At 32.1% G+C, this 21,240-nt stretch overlaps 1 protein-coding gene across 17 annotated transcripts in view; it reads right to left on the bottom strand.

Moving 5' to 3' along the window:
* Positions 1–21,240, bottom strand: part of LOC143248987 (bromodomain-containing protein 8-like) — a 154,349-nt gene that overhangs the window by 35,458 nt on the left and 97,651 nt on the right. For all 17 annotated transcript variants that reach the window (XR_013027314.1, XR_013027315.1, XR_013027318.1 and 14 more), the window contains 2 exons: positions 15,654–15,954; positions 10,893–10,973 (listed from right to left, as the gene is read on the bottom strand). Coding sequence is in view for 9 of the 17 variants with exons in the window: in XM_076498085.1 (XP_076354200.1) it covers positions 10,893–10,973; positions 15,654–15,954 (382 nt within the window). In the remaining 8 variants the exon portion in view is untranslated. The remainder of the gene's footprint in view (positions 1–10,892; positions 10,974–15,653; positions 15,955–21,240) is intronic.

Raw genomic sequence — 21,240 nt, 5'->3', positions numbered from 1 at the left:
ATTGTTTTCACCAAGTCCACAGCAAGAGAGTTAAGCAAAAAGCTTCACAAGGGATATCTGTGCACTGCCCACTGCTGTCACGAAACCCAGTTTTAATTATAAATTCTCAGAATAACTATTGAGCCACCAGAAAACTAAAGAGGAAACTAAATCATATAAAAGAAGCAGGTACAACAAACAAAACAAAGCATATACTTCAATTATGACACAATAACTCCAATAATACATAACTCAATTTAAGCACCATGACACACAAACATACATAAATCAGTTAGAAACCATTATACATACAGAACTGTGCAAAAATGTTTAGACAAAGTCAAAAACTGGATTTCAGGCTACTTTCAAAGAACAATGCAAAGTAAATCATCACAGGTAAAACATCAAAATATTAATTTTTATATTTAACACAACAAAAACTCAGTGGAAGTGCTTCAATTCAGCAAACAGTTAATATTTTGTATGTCCCCTTTTTGCTTCTATAACTGCAGGTGTTGTTGGAATATATTTAATCAGTGTATTTTGGGATTTTACACTAAACATCTCTAATACATTCCCATAAAGTTTCTCTGGATGTAACTTTATATTTGTCAAGTTTTTGGTTTATAAAATCCCAGATCTACTCAATTGAGATGACACTGGGGCTCTGTGAAAGCCACTGCATTATTTGAATGACTCAAGCAGATACTTTCTTAGTTAAGTAATTTCTTCATAATGATGAGAAACCCACTTTATTTTAACTAAACTTTTAATACCCAAAACACCCTTTTTTAGAATACTAAGTAACTTTTGCATAGGTTCGATGAGTGTTTAGTACAATTTCTCCTTGGTAGTAGAATCCTTTACCAATGATATGCAATCCAATGGGCATACTATGACAGATCTGTATCTGATTTTACTTGTACTAGTCCATTATTCCAACCTTTTTACAAATGTCAACTGTATTCTTAGCAGAAAAAACACTCCCCAAGCCATCACAACATTGACTTCCCCATGCTTCATGGTAGATGCTATGCATTAAGATAAATATCTTTCACCTTTCTACTGCTAGACATTCAACCCACACTTTGAACCAAATATTTCAAACTTACACACATCTCTCTATAATACTCTTTTCCAATCACCAACAGTCCAGTTTTGTACTTTTTAGTAAGTTTCAGTCTCTTGACAATATTTGGACATAGAAGTAAAATATTTTAAACTGCTACCAACCAAATATTCCCTTCTCATTGAGTCTTCTTGATACTGTAGATTTGGGCAACATTCTGTCACTTGATATGTGGTCACTTATCCCATGCATGAGATCAGTAGCAGTCTTCCTTCTGTCCCAAAGACTGCATAAATAAATATACTTAACATCTATATCACTGAATTAAAATGCCCTGCCTCTTCCAATCCAATTTTCAAATTTATCTGTTTCGATCTCACAATCTGGGGGTACTTGACAGTGTTTGGGGAGCATTTCAAGTCTACAGCACTTTGTCAAAGAGTCTAAAGCATTGTGTAAAGCTCTTATGCAAACTTTCTGCTCTACTGACAATTCTCTATGGTTTATGGGCTGAGGTATGAAAAGAAAAGTTAATATATAGTGTTAAACATTGTTTTGTTATCAAGGTTTATTTGTGAAATGCTATTAAATTGATTTCTTCTAGCATATACTAGTACCATATGCTGGTTTCTTGCTACATAGTTGAGACACTGCATAGGATACCATGACAGTTATTTCAGACCCCAACATTGATCAGTATGTCTATTCAAGCAGAATCCTTATGGCATGCCCTTGATACAAGTATACAGGAATTCTAACGAAGTATAAGTATTCTCATCCTGGCTCATTCAATTGTCAAAAGAGATAGTGAAGCATTACCATAGCATTGAAATTTACATTTGTTAATGACATGGAAGAATTAGCCCCATAAAACAGAAACAATGATTAAATATTCTCTTGTCTAAACACTTTTGCACAGTATTGTAAATCAGTTTAAACACAATGACTCTGATTCCACATAAATCAATTTAAACACCATGACTTCAACCATAAATAAACCAATTTAAACACCATTATTCTTTTCATATAAAAATCAGTTTAAGAAAATTTATTCCAATCATGTGCAAATCAGTTTAAACACAATAACTTAAAACACACTACACACAATCACTCCAAAAATAAATAAATAATTTTCATCAATTGTTTCATATAATTCAAATCAATGTTACTGATCATCACAGATAATCAGCTGTATCAATTAACTGCATAAATAAACTCAGCTCTAATTACCTTTTCTTCACGGGGGTATAGAATTCCAAACTCAGAGGGTCATATATGTCTGTCTGTCTGTGTTGACAATAAGAGAGTTAAAACTGATGTTTCATTGTCATGTGACAAATGCTTCACCCAACTGTAGCTTTTTCATTGCTAATGAGGGCACAACTGGTTCTATACAATATTTCTGTGTAATGTGACACTGATTTGTAATTTTTTTTTTAAAGCTTTAGCATTAAGTAATGATTCATTCAGAATAATGCAACACCTTCAGCACCCCTGATAATTTTGGAACAGTATCTTAAATGGCTAGTTATGGATTTTGATTTATGACCCATACAACAAATGTTATTTTCACATTATCAGAGATTTATAAAACTTGTTAAACCATATAATACTAATTTTGTTATTGTTAAAGATAATCTACAGCCTAAAAAAAAAGAAAAACATAATACCTGAAACATTTATGTACAAATATATACAAAAAAAAAATATATATCACACTGAATGTTGCTTGCAAAGTTTCAACAGTTTTATTTTCAAGAGACTTCTTAGTAACTTCATTACAAAAGAGTAGGAAGTATTTTATGGAAAGTGTTGATAAAAAACTACATTACAACTTTGTCCTACATGGCTTTCTATGACTTCCTCACAACTTTTATATTTTATGTGTTCACTTGTTACACTTTTTCTTCTTTTTCTCCAGCAAATTATCAGAATGATATCACTATTCACTGATAACCATACAACATGTTTTATTTAGTAAAAAAAAATATACTATGTGCTCCATGAAATGGAGCCATGCTAGCACTTACAATTCTGTATTCATGTTTAAAATGTGATACACAAATAGAGGTGGGTGATTAATGGAATTTAACCAATTAACCACTGTGCTCATTACTTGATTAAATTCAATTAATCCATCACTTTCACATAAAAGTTGGATAATTGGAAAAACTAAAAACTGTAATAATTCAGGTGAAAACATTTCACGTAAGTAACTATTCATAATTTTTTCTCACAAAGAACAAGGAACAGGAACATAAAGTACAATTATGCTGGCTTTCCCTACTTGAAAATATAAGCTCTGTCATGTCATATTACTCTAAATATTTATTCTTCCTTGTTTAACTCTCTAGATTTAGTCTCAGTCATTTTTCCAAGTCTTACAACCACCATGAACCACAAAACTATACATACTATAATTCTGACAGTACTATATATATCTTCAAAAAATTTGATATACTTTTAGTAAAAATTGCAATTCTATTGTACACAAGAAATATGATTTTTCAATAAAGTATTTATGCTAAAGGTTTAACTGTGAATTCCTGAAGCCTTCACTGCATTAATCTGATTGCATGGTGATTTTTATACTAGAATTAAAATAATTTACTTCTTCTCTCAGTTTTGTATTTTAATTATCATAATCATTACAACCCTCCTAAATGAATATCGGGAATTTTATTCTTTAAAGCTTTATATTCTGTTATTTTCTCAAACCTAACAATAACTGTAGTAAAATCAGCAAGATAGAGTGAAATAAGAAATTTAAAAAGTATGAAGTAAATCCACATTATCTTTTTTATTTCTAGAATGATGACATATTATAACTGACAATTACCTTTACCTATTCTAAAAGATTTCATTTAGTGTTACTGCTTTAAAGATGTTCTTACACCATTTCATAGTATCTGAAAACTATTTATCATAGCACATAAAGATATAAAATTTCACAATAAATTTTCTATTTAACTTTTTCACTTAAGTCTTCTTATCTCTAATTTTCACACTGTAGTTACTTTTATAATAATACATAAAAAAAAGTAAGTACTATTTACACTTTGAACTCAGGCCTTTTGGTGCAGAACGGCAAGGCATTCTAAACCTATTACTATGTGCCATAGTTGGTTGTCTAAAAAAACTATTCATTTCAAATATGGATGATGATTCAACATATATTGCCTTAAAATAACTTTACTTTAACTGACTTTCTCAATAAGCTACAAATGGTTTTAAAAATTCCTAATTATTTATCTAACATGGAGAGGTAAAAAGAAACAACCTGTATAAAGATGACTGTAGAGAAAAAACTATTCTTTTTATTGGTTATAAACAATGTAATAGCAATTTCATAAAGAATTACTGATATTCTGCGAGGAACAAAATTACATGTGAATGGTGTGTCATGTGGGTTTAACATTTTTTATTTATATATCAGTGAAGTAAAAAATTGAAAGTTCTAATTTTATAATCTGACTTGTCAATATCTAAAGTATGAGTTTGTAATTTAGTTTGACACACAGGAAAGTTAACACTGAAAGATACTACATGTGTGCTCATCCTAAAGGACTCAGAAATTTAAGGGATATCAACATCCCCAAAATAGAGAGAACCATCTGCACAATAGAAGAAGATATATAAGAGTTTGACTGCCCATTCAATTGCCTAGAACCAGACAAAAGTCGGTTGAGCCCAACTTAAAATCATGTTCAAAACGATACCCAGACATACAATATATTGAATTGGCAAAATAATGGATTTCTTGGTTCTGATAAGAAAAAAAGACTTGGTGCCCTCTGAAAGAATATGAGTGTGTGTTCCACCGTATGGCAAGATGGTACCAAAAGAAAGAAGTTGTCCATATATGGATATGTGTACAAGCCCAAAGCACAAAAGTGAAAAGAAAAAGCTAGTATTACTCTGTAGAAGAAATATGATGTAGGTGCTAGGCTAGGGAGCAGAGCCCTGTACTATAGAACCTGACTATTATGTATGAAATATAGAAAGCTACAGGATGACCATGTATCAATAACATAAAAAAATGTTAACATTGGCCAAGAAAGGACTCCATTTTGAACCTGTGAGAATCTAAGAATTGGTTGAGATGAGAAAGATTGATGATTGACCACCAATCCCTTATCTTCTTGGGTACAACAAATAAATGGTAATAAATTCTTGGAAGAACAGGATCAACTCTCTCTTCTGTCTCCTTTACCAATAACTCTCTGAACAAAGATACACATTCTGTAGATCTGTCGGGAATGGAAATGTCACTGGTTGGGAGGATAATGGAAATGGAGAAGTGAACAGAAATACTAACCTTGATGCCAGAATCTGAAGTAATCATGGATTTGTGATGAAAGAATTCCAGGTGTCCAGAAAATTTTGCAACTTCGTTCCCACAGACTACACTCATATAGGGTAATCACAGATAGTCTGCTCAAGTGGAGAAGCCTCAATGATGAGAACAGAATCTATTCTAAGCACCAACAGATCAAGGAGCAGAAGCTAAAGAATTGGACACTTGATGAGCAGTTGTGCTATGACTTCTATCAGGAGCCAAAGAAAGTCTAGAGGCCAAAGACAAAAAGAAAGAATACAAAGAAGTGACATCAATCTGTGATTCCAACACTTCCTGGACACCCACAAATATCGAGGGATGAAAAAAAGAACCTCACACAATTTACAGAAGGATACAGCAGGTAGACAGACTCCCTCCAACAAAGCATCTCCACCAAAGGAAATCAAAGAAAAAGAAGAAGCTGACAATCTTACCAAAGTACAAGTCAGCAAATGATCCCATTCATCCTCAAAATGCTGAAGGGAATACTGAGAGTCTTCCAATAAAATTTAGAGGGAAGATAAAATCTCAGAACAATAGTGAGGATCAAATGAATCTGATAAAACTTTGATCTGTTCAAAGTAATCACAGAGTCCAGTCTAGAATCTCATATATCCAAAAAAGCATTAAGTCTTTGGAAATCTAAATATACATCCTCTTGGAGATGTTAAGACATATGTGGGACACCAGACACAGCTATCCCATCATATAATTGAGCAGTTAGCCTCACAAATGAACAGCAATATCAGATGAAGGAGGGAAAACTAAGTAGTCACCCTCAGACCTTTCAGCCATCAAGGAAGGAGTAGGTTTAGCGACAACTGGAAAAAACTCAATTTTAAAACCTAACTAATTGAAGAAATGAAGCAGGATCCAAACTAGCCATGAAAGAAGCTAACCTAGTAAGTGAAGGTGCCAAAAAAAAAATAAAACGAGTTCAAATTCTTTTCAGACTGTCCTAGATCATTGGCAAAAGCAGCCTCAGATGCCCCTGAACTGAACATGTCTCCATCTCACAACAAAATAGATCACAGACAGCCTCAACTGAGAGAAATTCATCCTTCAACCTTAGAGAAACTCTAGATAATAGAGTTTAAATAGAGGAAAACTGATTAGAATCTGTACTGGAAACAATAATCTGTGAATTCATGCCTGACAATAGTGTGATGCAGATTTTTTTTTTAAATAATAATTATTAAACATAATTTATACAGAATACCATTAGGCAATGCAAAAATTGCATCAAGAGTGTTAACTATCACAGCACTTCTGTACAGAAACCTGTGTCTAAACACTTTATCAAGAAAAATGGATGAAATTATCTGAATGAGATGCTTACATACAGTATCAGAATAGAGGTGCATTGATGTAGGTGGAGAGTATCACAAGACAAATATCTCTTTGAGGAATTGAGTGGAGTCATAAAATACTAGAGTAAGAGATAAAATATCAAACCAATGCTTAGATGGGCAAAGTTGTAATCCTAATAGTCAAATAATAGCTATCAGTAGCAGTAGAAGTAGAAGTATGTATATATTGGAATGGTAATGGTAAAACGAAAATCTAAAAGAGGCAATTTAGGGAGAAATTGTATCATTAAACACAGACAAGTCAAGATTAAATCAACACACAACTCAGAAAATATATATTTATAATAAAGTAACACACCCATATACAGAGGGTAAATAAACACGAAATAAAGATTTTTGTTTTTGATTAGCAGAAACATAAAGAAAAGAATAAGTAAAAATTACTGAAAGATCTTATTTCTCAATATACAGCTATTTTTCAACCTTCAATAACTAGAAAGGAATATAAACCCACAAATATTCAAACAATTTGTTTGAAAAGTCTCTGATTTTCATGTAAAAGAGGATGTGAGACCTATCTAAGGTGGAATTGCACAGCACTGAAAAAATTTCCAGCTCCTGCAGGTTTTCTGGCTTAAATATAGTGAACATGCATTTCCTTAATTATATAGAATTTTTGAGTGAAACGTTATACTTGCTTGACTCAAGGGAAGTAAGACATTTATGAATAAAGTTATTATGCTGTTTATGCTACATTTATTAAAATAAGAACAAACATATACACAAGTACACAAAATCTTAATCAAATTTATTTGAAGAAAGTGTCCAATTTCAACTGTTTCGTTTCTTTTAACAGGCTTTCTCATGTGGTTAAAACAGAACACCAATTCTATGGCCTTTTCATGAAGTTCATTTTCGACTTTCATTTTTGCATATAGTTTGATAGCATTAATATCACTTAACACTTGCAATGAAGAAGTAATTTCTATTTCCTCACTTTCTTTTCCATTTTGTTGATCTTCTGAATCTCTCACACTGTTACCAAATTGTGATTCTATTATAGATTTTAAATCAATTTCATCAGTTTCTGTTAAAACATTCTTGTCAACATTCACAAAACTTTCAGAGTCCACAGAATCATCTGCATCAATCTTTTCAGAGTTTGGATTTCACTAGAATCGTCACAACAAACAACTTCTCTACAATCTCCACCATTATCAAGAATAAATCCACAGTTTTGAAAGTATTTTATTATGCATTCATCTTTTATGCATTTGACTGAATGACTTATAAATGCAACTGCATCTAACACATCAATTTTCATGGTCATTTCAGATGCTCTCTTACAGTCCTCCATGTTTGCAATAATATGCTAAAGCATCAATTTTCTGTATTTCAATTTTATACACTGTATAATTCCATTATCTAGTGGCTGTAAAACTGAAGTTGTACATGGAGGTAGAAAGACTAAATGAACATCAACGTAACTTTTGGGTGACAAGTAGTATTATCTAGGAAAAGCAGAATATTACTATTTTCTTGTTTCATTCTTTTGTTTAGTTTGTTCAAAAATTTATGGAAGAATCAACATCCTGTGGAATGGAAAGCAAATAATAAAACATGGATGACAAGTGCTGTGTTCAAGGAATTTACAGCACAGATGTTCACTTTTACCTATTACCCATGGTAAATTTTCCCTAAATTCTAAAATTAGGGATGATAGGAATTTACCTTTTTTGTGAGAATTATTTAAAGAGTAGAATTTTGCACTTAAAATATAAATATATTTCAACAAATCATGAATCTAATTCAACTGCAAAAATAATGACAGCAGAAAAAAGAACATAATATATTTAACCAATACTTACTGTAACAAAATGTCCAATAATTTATTAATATTTAAACAAATTATTAATGAAACAAGAATTTAATAATACTTAAAGAAATTATTAGTTAAACAAGAAATTAGTAATAAAATAAGAAATTAATATTTAATCAAAAACATTTTTTCTGCCCACTCAGGTTCTAATCATAGTTGTTGGTAAGTGAGGTAGGTGAAAGATAGTTTTCCGTCCGCATTACACAGATTCCACTATATAGAGGGCCTTTTATAAGAGAAATCTTAAGATAATGCTGCAAAATTTTGATATTTCCAGCTTGTACAGGTTTCTGCCTTATGCAGTTTCTGGCTTAGACAGGTTTTACTGTATAATATTCTATCTTAAACAAATGTTGCATATTATAACAGTCATTCCATAAAAGCATATATTTGCTTAACCCTCTTTAATATTGTTCCTCTAGGATTTTAGGTTATACTCAATTTAAAAGGTGATACAAAAGCATATAAAAGTTAATACAAGTTGGAAGTTTATGTCCCTTAAAAACATGTAATATTAAAGATGATTAATGACACACATAATTTATAATGGTAGGATATTGCTCTAGAAACTTTCATACTTATTCAAACAATGCAATACATCAATTATGATTCTTGCTCCAAACTTCATCTAGTGTAGCTTTCTCTACCTTCAGCTCCAGCAACCCAGAATGTTCCATAAACATAACCAAAGGCTAATCAACCATGCTAATTAGCTCAGCTCATTCATTTTTGTTTGCTTCTTCACTATATGTGTCCAATTTATTTTCTGATTAACCTTTTAACAATTTGTTGCTTATAGTTATTTACTTTGTTTTAACCTACATGTTCAAAATTACTGCATCTGAGTTATTAAGTCATATTTCATACTAACAAAAATACCGGATTGCTCTCTCTATGTAATTTCTATTTCTAAGCCAGTTCATGCTCTTTCAAAATTTTAAGTCCAGCAAAGCAGAAAAATTAAATTTTTATGATTTTTCATGGCTTAGTTTAAACAATTCAGTTATTAGTGTTTCCCCTTGAAAAAAAATAATTTATATTAAGTTTCTTTTAGTCTTTAACTGATACTTAGCAAATTTTTGTTATTCATATTCTTCAGAGGTGGGTTAGAGTGGGCCCAGGTCTGCAAGATCACTAAAATTTTAAAGGCACAGATATTCCATTTTTAAAATGTTTATACACTGGTAGTTTTGGGGGGATGGGAAACATACACTTTGATTTATGTTACATTCAACAAGACTTTGAGTTTTATGTTCAAAATAGATACTATATAACCCACATAAATATTGATAAATAAAACAACAATTGTACAGAAATCTTTGGTTTGCAACACTGCACATGGATAATGAAGCATTACAAATGGAATATGTCATGCTTACAAGTTTTTCTACTAAAGACAAATAATAATACCAACAAAAATGATGTAATTGTACTAGACAATACATTATTTATTTGACTTTTTATTTAGAGTTAAATTAGTTTAAAATATAACAGATTTCCTCCTTGCTTTAAAAGGGGAGGATACAACAACAAAAAGCTAAAGAAATGTTGTTGTTTTTTTACCAAGAACTTAGAATATTCAAAACTGATGTTTTATATAAAACAGGAAATGATTATCCCAATTTATAGTAATTAGTACTATCTGCCAAGGACTATCATTTGTTCACATGAGAACGTTCGTCATTTTTTTTGGGCATAAAAAAATTATTTCTGAGTAAAACCTTTTATTTTTTGGTTACATTTTTTGTCCAAAATACTGTATGCATTTGTACATTTCTGCCTATCCTTCATATTTCTCCCTGTTATAACTGCACCAACTTTAATGTTTCTTAAGCATTCCACATACCTTTTTTCTCGCAACTACAATCTACTCACATTTATAACACATTCAACACTATTTACATTAAGAAAAGGGGATTTTCTTTAAATGACTGGCAGGTCCATCACTTTTACATACACTCAATGTTAATTAATATACTCTATATTTTAAAATATTATACTTCTGTTCTTATGAACATTTTATGTAGCTAAATAAACACAAACATTTCTATTTAAGAAAACATTTTTCAAATACTCTATTTTTATAATGAACTTCATGCATGTGGAAATTTAGACATGCATTCTCTGGTCTCCAGTCCACAGACCTATGTGCAACTCATTGAAGAAAAATGCTTTTCACACTATCACAAACAATATATTAGCAAATAACACCATAATATTTCACTAATGTAAACTCTTAGAATGCAGTTTACTTAGAATGCAAAAAAATAACAAATTAAACCACATTTAAAAAAATATACAACATTTAAAACGTACTTATGATTTGCTGCTGCACGCCACACTAGCATAATAGCTTTCTTCCAAACTTTGTAGTCTCTCTGGCTTTCAACATCCTCTCTGAAAAAAAAAATTTACTTTTTTCAAACAGTAACAACCTATTAAGTAGCTGTGTATATGCAAGTAAAGAAAGATAAATTAAAAAGGCTGAAATTCTACAATTTGAGTAGCAATGCATGACAAAAGCACATATGTAATATTACAATGCAAACATATTTCTCCTAGTTTGTCTGTTGTGATTTCAAATCAGAGATGTAAACCTACCATTTTTAAATCTACCTTCTATTTTTATGCACCTCTGACTTTGAGCCACACAGACAAATTAAAAGAAACACAGAAACAAAATCTCCTCAGCTGACATGTTTTTAAACACCTTCTAGGCCTACTGATTTTCCATTATTTCACTGGTTTTTGCAATATGAACCATAATTAAAGTACAATTAACAAAAGAAATTCTTCTCTTCAAGTTAGAATGTTCTTCTGGGTGGCACAACATATAAACATTCCATGTATTGTAATAAAAGTATAAATAATAACTGATAACAAGATACTGAAATGTAAAGCAGAAGAGTTTAAACATAACAGAAGATTTAAGGAAAGTTTTCTATACAAATTCTTATATTTCTTACACTCCAAGACACCAAATTTACTTTTTCCTTCTAATAGTATTTTTAAAGAATAAAAAAATCTAACACTTTAGAAAAATATTAATATAAAAGAAAAGAAAACTTCCAAAACTAGTATCATGGCTGTTATTTCGATTTGAGTGCACACCTCACAGTAGGCTTACCATTTGTCCAGATTTAGCTAGGACAGTCCCAGTGTCCTGTCTGATTTACTAATTTGTCCTGGTTGACACTGAATTGTCTCGAAATGTCCCAGTTTTTGATGAAAAAGCATAAACTCCAAAAAGGATAAATGGAAAATGTTAAAATCTGCATAGAGTTCTAAACTGGTTTTACAAAAAATAATTTTTAAGTTTTCATTTTATTTGTTGATGGGTAGAAGAGGGAGCAATAGTGCTGTAGCATGCAAATTTTCAGATGAAATTCACAGACAGCTGATACAGTATAATGCTGTGCAAGTATAATGATTCATCATACGTTCTTTTACTTTAGAATTAATCCTATTCATAATGTCCAAAGCTGGTAAAAAGAAAGTGCATATTCAACAGTGAATTGCAAAAAGAATATCCATTCTTGAAAAAAATTTGTGGCAAGAAGAACAGAGTCAAATGTTTGCAGTGTTCATTTGGGTTCTCGGTTTCACATGGTGGCTGCTCAGACATAAAAGACCACTTAAAAAGTGCTAAACATGCAGCTAGTCTTTCAGTAGTTGCTCAAAGTTCAAGAGTTGTTCTTCAAAAAACTGTGTCTGAAGAGCATGATTTGTTAATAGCTACTAAAGAAGCAACCTTTGCTTATCACAGTGCTTTTCATGACATAAGCTTTAAAATAGCTGATTGCTCTTCCAAACTGATAGCAAAGTTATTTAAACCAAAGTTCAGTTCTGCCAGAACAAAGAATGAGGCTATTATTTTGAATGCAATTGTTCCTTTAGCAGCAGAGAAATTGAAGAGAGACTTAATAGAGGTCCAGTTTGTTTCACTTACAGCAGATGCTTCAAACCAAAAATATGCCAAAATTATTCCTATCATGGTGCAATATTTTTTGCCAGAGGAAGGAGTGAAAGTAAAACTTTTAGACTTTCAGTCAGTTCCTGGAGTGACAACAGAAAATTTGATGAATTGCTTGGTGTCCACTTTAAAATAACATGATTTATCAAAAAAAAATGTTGCTTATTGTGATGACAACTACAATACAAATTTTGGAGGTGTAAAGAGAAAGGGAAAAAAATGTATTTAGTCAATTGATGAAGGAACTTGGTAGAAATACTGTGGGTGTTGGTTGTGGTGCTCATATTGCACATAACTGTCTCCAAACTGCAGTTGATGTCCTTCCTACTGAAGTAGAAAGCTTGGTGGTCAAAATTTACAAGTATTTCTATATTTGCACTGTGCATGTTACACACCTAAAAAAATTCTGTGAATTTGTAGAAATTAAGTACAAGAAGGTTCTCCAATATGGAAATACATGATTTCTGTCTTTGTTACCAGTTGTTGAGAGAATTCTCCAGATGTATGAAGGGCTGAAATCATATTTTTGTTCACAAGAATAGTGCCCATTTTTGATAAAAATAATTTTTGAGAGTAAATGTGGAGAAATGTATCTATGGTTTTTTAATGGACAATTAGGCTTGTTCAACAAAGTGATTTTAGCCATGGAGTAAACAAAAGCAACTGTAAATGATATTGTTACAGAACTTAATAAGTTGAAAAGCAACCTAAAAGAAAGAGGAGAGAATAACTTTATTCCCCTTGGTGCAAAAAACAAACAAACTCAGTGTACTAGAGGAAGAGGGAGGAAGCCAGGCAGACTTGATTAGGAAGGAATTTACCAGTTTTTATGATTGCTGCCTGTCTTATTTTAAGCTGTGGGAAAACAGTTTTGGTGGTGGGGAATACTTTGTTTGGATAAAAGACAGTATTTTCTTGTAGCCTGACATAGAAGCAGCTGCCGAAAAAATTAATGAAATGCTTAGAAATGCTGCAATCAATGTTGATGATCTGTTTATTTAAGTTGTTCTTGCTAAATCATTCTGGTCATCAAAATGTGACAAGTCGAAAGCAAAAGAAATAGGTTGTGAAGAAAACTGGGTAGAACTTTTCAACCACTTCAAAGATTAAAGTATTTTTGTACCTAGTCTCAGGCAAGCTATGGAGTACATTTTTGTTTACCAGGCACTTCTGCCCCTGTTGAAAGAGTATTTTTAGTGATGAACAGCATTTGGTCTCAAGAAAGAGGTCTAATGAATGAATCAACAGTAAAAGAACTGTTGCATTGTAAACTCAATACTGACTTGAGTTGCAGTGAGTTATTTGGAAAAATAAAAAATAATAAAGATTTTTTGAAGAGAGTTCATTCAAATGAAAAATATGAATGGTCACAAAAAAATGTTCCGTGAAAAATTAATGAAATTTTGATGTTCCTTGCCTGTTGAATTTAAATAAATGTTAGAGATATAAACTACCAGTATTCCTTTTTCTTTTTGGTGTCAGCATTAAAGCTTAAGAGGAGTTAGGTTATGAAAGCACTTTATTATACCAGTGCCAGTACCTATAATAAAAACTGAAAACTGTCCCAGTTTGAGGCTTGGAAATTATGATAAACCTCCCTCACAGCAACTTTATGAACACCTAACCATATTAAGGTAATATATACCCTTTATTGTACTGTGTAGATTTTAGCCTCTTCAAAAAAAAAAATATCTTCATAATCTACTTTTTGTATGAAAATGTATTGAAATAGATACAAAGACATATTATGGTAAATATTGTGTAACATTACCACCATGGATAATTTGTATATTATTGAAATAAAGAAATCCAAAAGAAATGTCTTATGTTCATGTTAACTTGTACAAATATGACTAATTGCTTCTGAAAATCATTCCAGACTTTAATGGGATGTGAATAATTAGTCTGAACTAAATTCAAAATATGCAAACAATTAATTGTGATATTCTTTTGACATTTATAAGTTACCTATTGTTCTGACAGCATTAATCTATGGTATCATGTATATTTTATCATGTGAAAGACTAAGTAGAACATACTGTACAACATTAGACATTGATATTTTCCAGTGACAAAACAGATGATACCTCTGAATTATATCATCTATTATTTTCCAACTAAAATGATCAACAATAATGTAGGTGACTATTCAAAAGAACATGAGTTTTGGGTCTTTTTTTTTTAAATTCACTGCACCTCCTTTTATGTGAGATTCTGTAGGCTAACTCTTTTATTTGAATTAATAGTGATGTAAGTAGTAAAGCATCCTGAAAATGATAGTACATAGAACTGGGCCCATAAAGCTATCTTTTTTTTCAGTCTGGAACAAACTTATACAGATTTTACATAGAGATTTCCACATTCTTTAGAGTAAGCTCACATAAAAATGCTGTTCTTAATCTGACATACTTGTTAGTCTGAACTGTTTTGTGTATTGTACACTGTTTCCTTTTTTTTTCTCTCTCTCTCTCTCATAACGCTGTCAGAAGCTAAAGTTTTTAGTTTAATTATATAGTCCACATTATGCTCAAATATCTTGTTATGTGAGGGTTCTAATAAATTTGTTGAGAAAATTAGTTTATACTGAAGTATCAGATTAACAGAAACATAGAAAAATAAATGTACATGTGACTGTAATTCATATTTGTGTCGCATGAAAAGGAATAGGTTAAAATGCATCACAACATCAAAAGAAAAGCAACAACTACGAGTATCTGATGAAACATCTTTTTCTCAGTGACATGCATAAGAAAATTCTGAAATTTTTATACATTCTCAGTTATATATGTTATCCTTTCTATTTTACACAAGCTTCTTCAGATATAAAAGTCACATAGATCAATGTATTTCACTGCATTCTTTAAAATTGTTTCAGAAGGATCTAAAAAATGTTCTGTGATTGAGGCTTTCAAATTGAAGGTTACAGTAGAAAAAACACTGTTTTTTCCACATTGTTATCATCACATGTACATTTAAAAGGGTTGGCTACCCAAAAGCTCCACAATGTGACTTGACACAATATGAACAAATGAAGGTCAGAGAATTGCTGACTTGAAGTTAAAAATAAAGTTCAGACATGAAAATTCAAGATAAAACATTCTTACCCTTGTGATGTGGAAGAAGGGCTATTTGGAACAGAATCACTGACAGATGATGGTGCTTTGGATTTAGTATCTGAAAGAAGTTCTTCAACTGGCAATTCCTCTTTCATATCCACATCTTGAGATGAAGATGCACTTTTTCCATCTTCATCTGGTTCTTGTTTAGTTATTCGTTTTTCCTTTCCATCCATTAGTTTGGAGGCTTCATGCTTTACTTGGCTAATCTTTTGTTCAATATCTGTTTTTGATTCAAGTTTAGGTTGAGGAAGAGGATATTTTCGAGGACGACCTGGACCTCGCTTCACTGAAATTACATTTACATTGTTTTAGTGATCAATCGCCTTATAAATATTTTTATGTGAAGATTTAAATATTAATTTTGAATTAATATTGCTGTTCCACATCAGGCCAAACATTAAAAAGTAACAAGCATGACTGTTCAAAAATTATAGAAGCAGGTGATTAAGCACTGACAGTAGTCTAAGTAACATTAGCAAATTTTGGCTGCATTTATTCACTTAATATTTCTTTCCAGTGCTTGATCACCTCTGAAAATAAATTTAAGTTGTAAGTCCCACTTAAAGATTTTAACATTTTAATGTGCCAATATTTTTTTCATCTATAAATCATATTTTCTTGCCATAAGTATACAAACCTTGTAGCTTTATTTCTGTATCATACATAAAAACAAAACAAGGTATTGTCAAAATACATTGTATCTTTTATATTCTCTACAGTAAATATTTTACTTTTTAGGACAGCTAAAATTAAGCCAAGTTGATTAGAGAAAACTAGAACAAGCTCACAATTTGAAAGGAGAGAAGAATGGGTGTTAAAACTGGCAATTTAACATTTTCCTATACCAAAAATTTTCTTCTGATTATACATAACTCTGCTCATAAGTCTTTATCTCAATTAAAGTTTCTCTTCTCTGCCTATCAAAACACTGATATGAATCTTACCTCACTTATTCCAGCCTTTATACTCTACTGCCCATAGTGATTTAAATATTGTCATTCTCTCTAACTATGCCAGTGCATCCCAATATCAGATATGTCTATTAGTTCTCGGTTATTACTTCCTATTCACTTTTTAAGATGGTCCAAATTAACAGACCACAAACTGGCCATTTCATGGGAAGGAAGGGTGGGAGATAAGTATTATTGAAAATACATTTTTAGAATAAGAAAATGTAAACTTCTGAAACACACCTCCTCTCACACTTTAGCTAGAATCTCAAATTGGCAAATTTGCATAGAAAAGAGGTTTGCTAAAAATAAATTGTAGTAATAACACACTAGTGGAGTCCACACTACTTCTGAAGCAGGTATGCTCTTCATCCAGACCAGCCAAAGAGACAAAAGCCTAACATCTTTTGAAAAAACATGAATTAGTCAAGCCCCCAACCAGGCAGATAAGACCCCACATTTTATCCTTGGAATTAGAGGGCAATGGACCCAAATCAAGATCCAAGGTGTAGTAGCTAGGGCATGAGGGCCACTGTATGGTTTGTTCTTGTTTAGTAATGTGACACTATTGAAATCTGACCTGAAGAAGTACAAACTGCAACAAACCAAACCAAACTGGGATCCCAGTGAAACTTGTGAGAGGATACTGAAATAGAAAACACAAAATAAATGAAGTTTCTCAGTTCTGTAATAAACCAGCAAGAGCATGAAGAATAATCACAAGGGATAGCTCAACATTTTCTGGGGAAGCAACCACCAAATCATGCAAATAATATGTGTATTACATGTGGTCCACATACCAGCCTGTACAATCTTCTGTAGCAGATGATGCAACCAAGATGCCAGGAACATTGAGATACCAAAAATTTGATAAGATGAGACCTGAAAAAGCCTCTATTTTTCCAATGTCCACAACAGAGCATTAAAGGCATGAATTGAAAATAAAAGACGATTCAGATCCAAGAATCCATAAAATTGTAAATGGAGTGAAGATGAATAGAATAGAAAGATTTATTTCCTTCTCTAATTACTGAAGTTTTAGAAAAAAAGGACCTATTGGGATATAATAGAACATAAGTGGAATGGTAAAAAGTCCTGGGAAAATAAATATCTGATCCATCCAAGACCCATTCAATCAAAGCTGAAAGCATCTATGCCCAAAGCCAGAGGGTGAAGGACAAGAGACCAGAAAAATGGGAGCTAAGTATTTCAGTAAGTTACAAAAGTAACAAACATAAGCATCCAGAGAGAAGAGCAGATCCAACATAAAACTTGTTAATGAAAAATTCATTCTATGGGAAGAACTCCATTGCAATAAAGTAACTGATCTAGTACTAAATTCATAACATGAAATATGATAAGCAGTGAAAGCTATCTAATAACTGTAAACCCAAAAGAGAAGATCTAATGTCTGAAAACAGAAAGGCCTGAAGTACATGCCTATTGCTTGGAAATGTGGGAGACCATTGTGTAATTGTCCACATAAAGCACTGCCACCTTCCCTCACAACAATTTGAGACCCCAAAATATAGCTCATAGAAGTGCTAAAAGCTCTAAAAGATTGATGTGGAGAGGAGATTCCTGTTTTGTTCAGAGGCCCTTGAATATCATATCTTCTACACAAGCTTCCCATTCATGAAAAGAAGCATCTGTGAAAGATGTATCTCAAGACATGGTGGCAGGAAAGGGACACCTATTTTTTGTGTTGTCCCTGTATAACCACCAGCCAAGGTCAAGTGGGATGGAAGTTAATAGGGTCACTGGACAATCCAGCACTTTCTTGCAAATGTTTCAATGGTATTGTAATGGCTACTAAAGGATATGCATAAAGGTCCAACCCCAAGGAATGAGTGATTCCAAGGATACCAACATCTCCAAAAGGGAAAAAACTGCACCTGCCAATGGAGAAAGAGATTACAGTATGAAAAATATGACTCTGAATGGTTTGAAGGCATAAAGGAGAAGGTTGGGCCAAACTGCAAGAACTCAAATGTGAAGCTCTGTCAAGTGACAGGAAGGAGTGAGAAAAATCCAGTAATTTATATCATGGAAAATGTGAATGCTCACTGGGTGAAGATGATGTGAAAAAGATCTAACTATCTAACTATCCATAAACTGGATGCAAAGTGCCACTAGAGAAAGAGAGATAATTCCATGGTAAACCAAAGAGGCTGGAAGAAATGAGAACAGTAAATGACAAGTCACCAACTGCCTATCTTCTTTATTATTACAAACAATTGGGAAAACAAATCTTTGAGACAGTAGTTGAAGCACTATACAGCCTCTTTGAGCAGAAAATCCCAAATGGGTTGCACCTGACGAATGGATGTAAAATGATCCTTGGGGAGGGAAATGATAATGTAGAAGGAGATATAAAATCAAGGACCAACCTGCTGGTAAGAATCTGTATGACCCCCTGATTGGAGGCAAACATCTTTCATACAGACCAAAGCCATCTGTGTCAAGTTCCCACAGGACCTTACCTAATAGGGTAGTCACTTATGCCATTGTCAGCAGTATACACAAGCATAGCATGTCTGCTGTTAAGGCCAGAATCTCCCTTGTGTTCCAATACAACATAAATCCAACGCAGAAGATATGAAAACCTGAAAAGGATATAAAGTAAACCATAACACAGATGACTGAGAAAGGTGAAAGGCCTTTGTCTAAAGAAAAAAGTGGTATTGGAATACCTATCAAAATCAAATATCTGAGAAAAGGAGTTTCTCAGAAACCTCTAAAGGACAAAGAAGGAAGTCAAATGCTCTTAAGCAAAGATCCCAGCAGGAAATCAATCAAGAGGCCAAGAAAAAAGCAGAAGCTGATAACCTTAACAAATTAAAAGTCGGTAAATGATTAAAATCCTTTAAAAAATGAGAAGGCACATGAATGGCCTCAGAAAACAGCTGTAAAGAAGATCAAAAATGCAAAATTGTTCAAAGGAACAACCAAATCCCAGAAAAATGAGTTAGGTTAAGAAGAATAGAGGCAACAGGCCTAGAACCCCAAAGTTAAAAAAGAGATCCAACATCTGAGAATCTAAACTGAGTTCTGTCTTCAAGCAAGCAGAGCAATGTTTGGTGAAGGTGGAAAGACTAAGTAATAATTTTCTCCCTACAAAGAGAGAGAAGAATCATAAGCCATAGGAGATATACCAAAACATCACAAACTTGATGCACTAGTTGTATAAAATGATGCAGGAGGTAGGATGTCCATCCCAGTCATGTGATTAGCTACCTGAACAATGGAAAAAAATCACAAAAATAGATTCCAAATTCTCACCAGTCTGCCCAGCTCAGAGAAGAAACATTAAACTTATGTAATAATCCATCTCTAATCATGTGAGGTATCTGGCATCCCCCACAGAAAGTGGGCCTACCCCAATTCCTAGAGAACACTAGACTATAGAGGGGACACATTAGGAGCACTAAAAGATTCTGTATCAGAGATATGGATGTGAAAATTCATGTCCAAAATGTTTCGGTTTTTCTTTTAATTAAAATTAATGAAAACAGACAATAAACTCAAAACCCAATAATACTGATCAAAATAACTGTCTAGAGTGTAGGTTAACTAAAGTTATACAATACATAAGAGAAACCCATAAAACTTGTCATAAGGTTCTGCTGTCAAAAAAAGTCAATAAGAGGAGCTTATATATGAGTATTAAATAGAGGCACATAGACATAGGTGAACAATATCACAGTTAAATTACTAGGAACAATACAGTGGAGTATGAAGGTTGGAAAGATTCATATCAATGGTTAGATAGGCAGAGAAAATACACTCTCATCAGGGTACAGCCAGTGTGTGTTTCAGAATACTCACTTGTTAAATCATCATCATCTACTGCTATATTACTAAATACAGTCAACATGTGGTGAGTTCTTCTGTGAATGTAATAATAGTCATAATAATAAAATATTCATTTCAAACAACTAGAAGTTTTTTTAATCAATCATGCAAGAACATTAATGAAGATACTGTGTATATGGTAATTTTGCATTTTAGGTGCAAGAAAATTCCTGTAAATGAGGTTTTACCTTCTTTTAACCGTATATACTTAAATATTAAACACACAATAACATAAAAATATGATTTATCATTGCCATTTACAGATTACTTAGCACATAATAAATAATCAAGTTAAAGTTTTTTAACTGTGTTTATAAGAAGCAAAGAACTGTATACATGTTTTGAATTTTGTCTGATGCTTTTAACTTCATAACTGTAATTGCAGAATTGTAAATATATATACCTATATTGCAAAATGATAATCAAGCAAATTATTTAACCTGAATTAATTACATAATGGTTTTGTTTTTAACTTTATCTGTAAATATTCAATAAAGCTGTTCCCCTCACAATGTGCATATTATTAACAACTGTATTACAGATAAAGCACATATGTTATCGCTCATAATGTACATATTACTAACAATTGTATTACAGAAAACAGAGTACAGGTTAAAGTGTAGTTAGGGAATGAACTGGTAAAATAAAAAAATAAAAGAATTATTCTGTTTTCATATAGATATGTTCTTTGAACAAATACTTTAAGGTCAGAAACTTGCAGCTGAAAATCACTGAACCTTTATGTTTAAAAAAGCATAAGTAAATAT

The sequence above is a fragment of the Tachypleus tridentatus genome, chromosome 4 (genome assembly GCF_004210375.1).
Source record: "Tachypleus tridentatus isolate NWPU-2018 chromosome 4, ASM421037v1, whole genome shotgun sequence".
NCBI classification, from domain to species: domain Eukaryota; kingdom Metazoa; phylum Arthropoda; class Merostomata; order Xiphosura; family Limulidae; genus Tachypleus; species Tachypleus tridentatus.
This window is presented reverse-complemented; position numbering and strand designations above follow the sequence as displayed.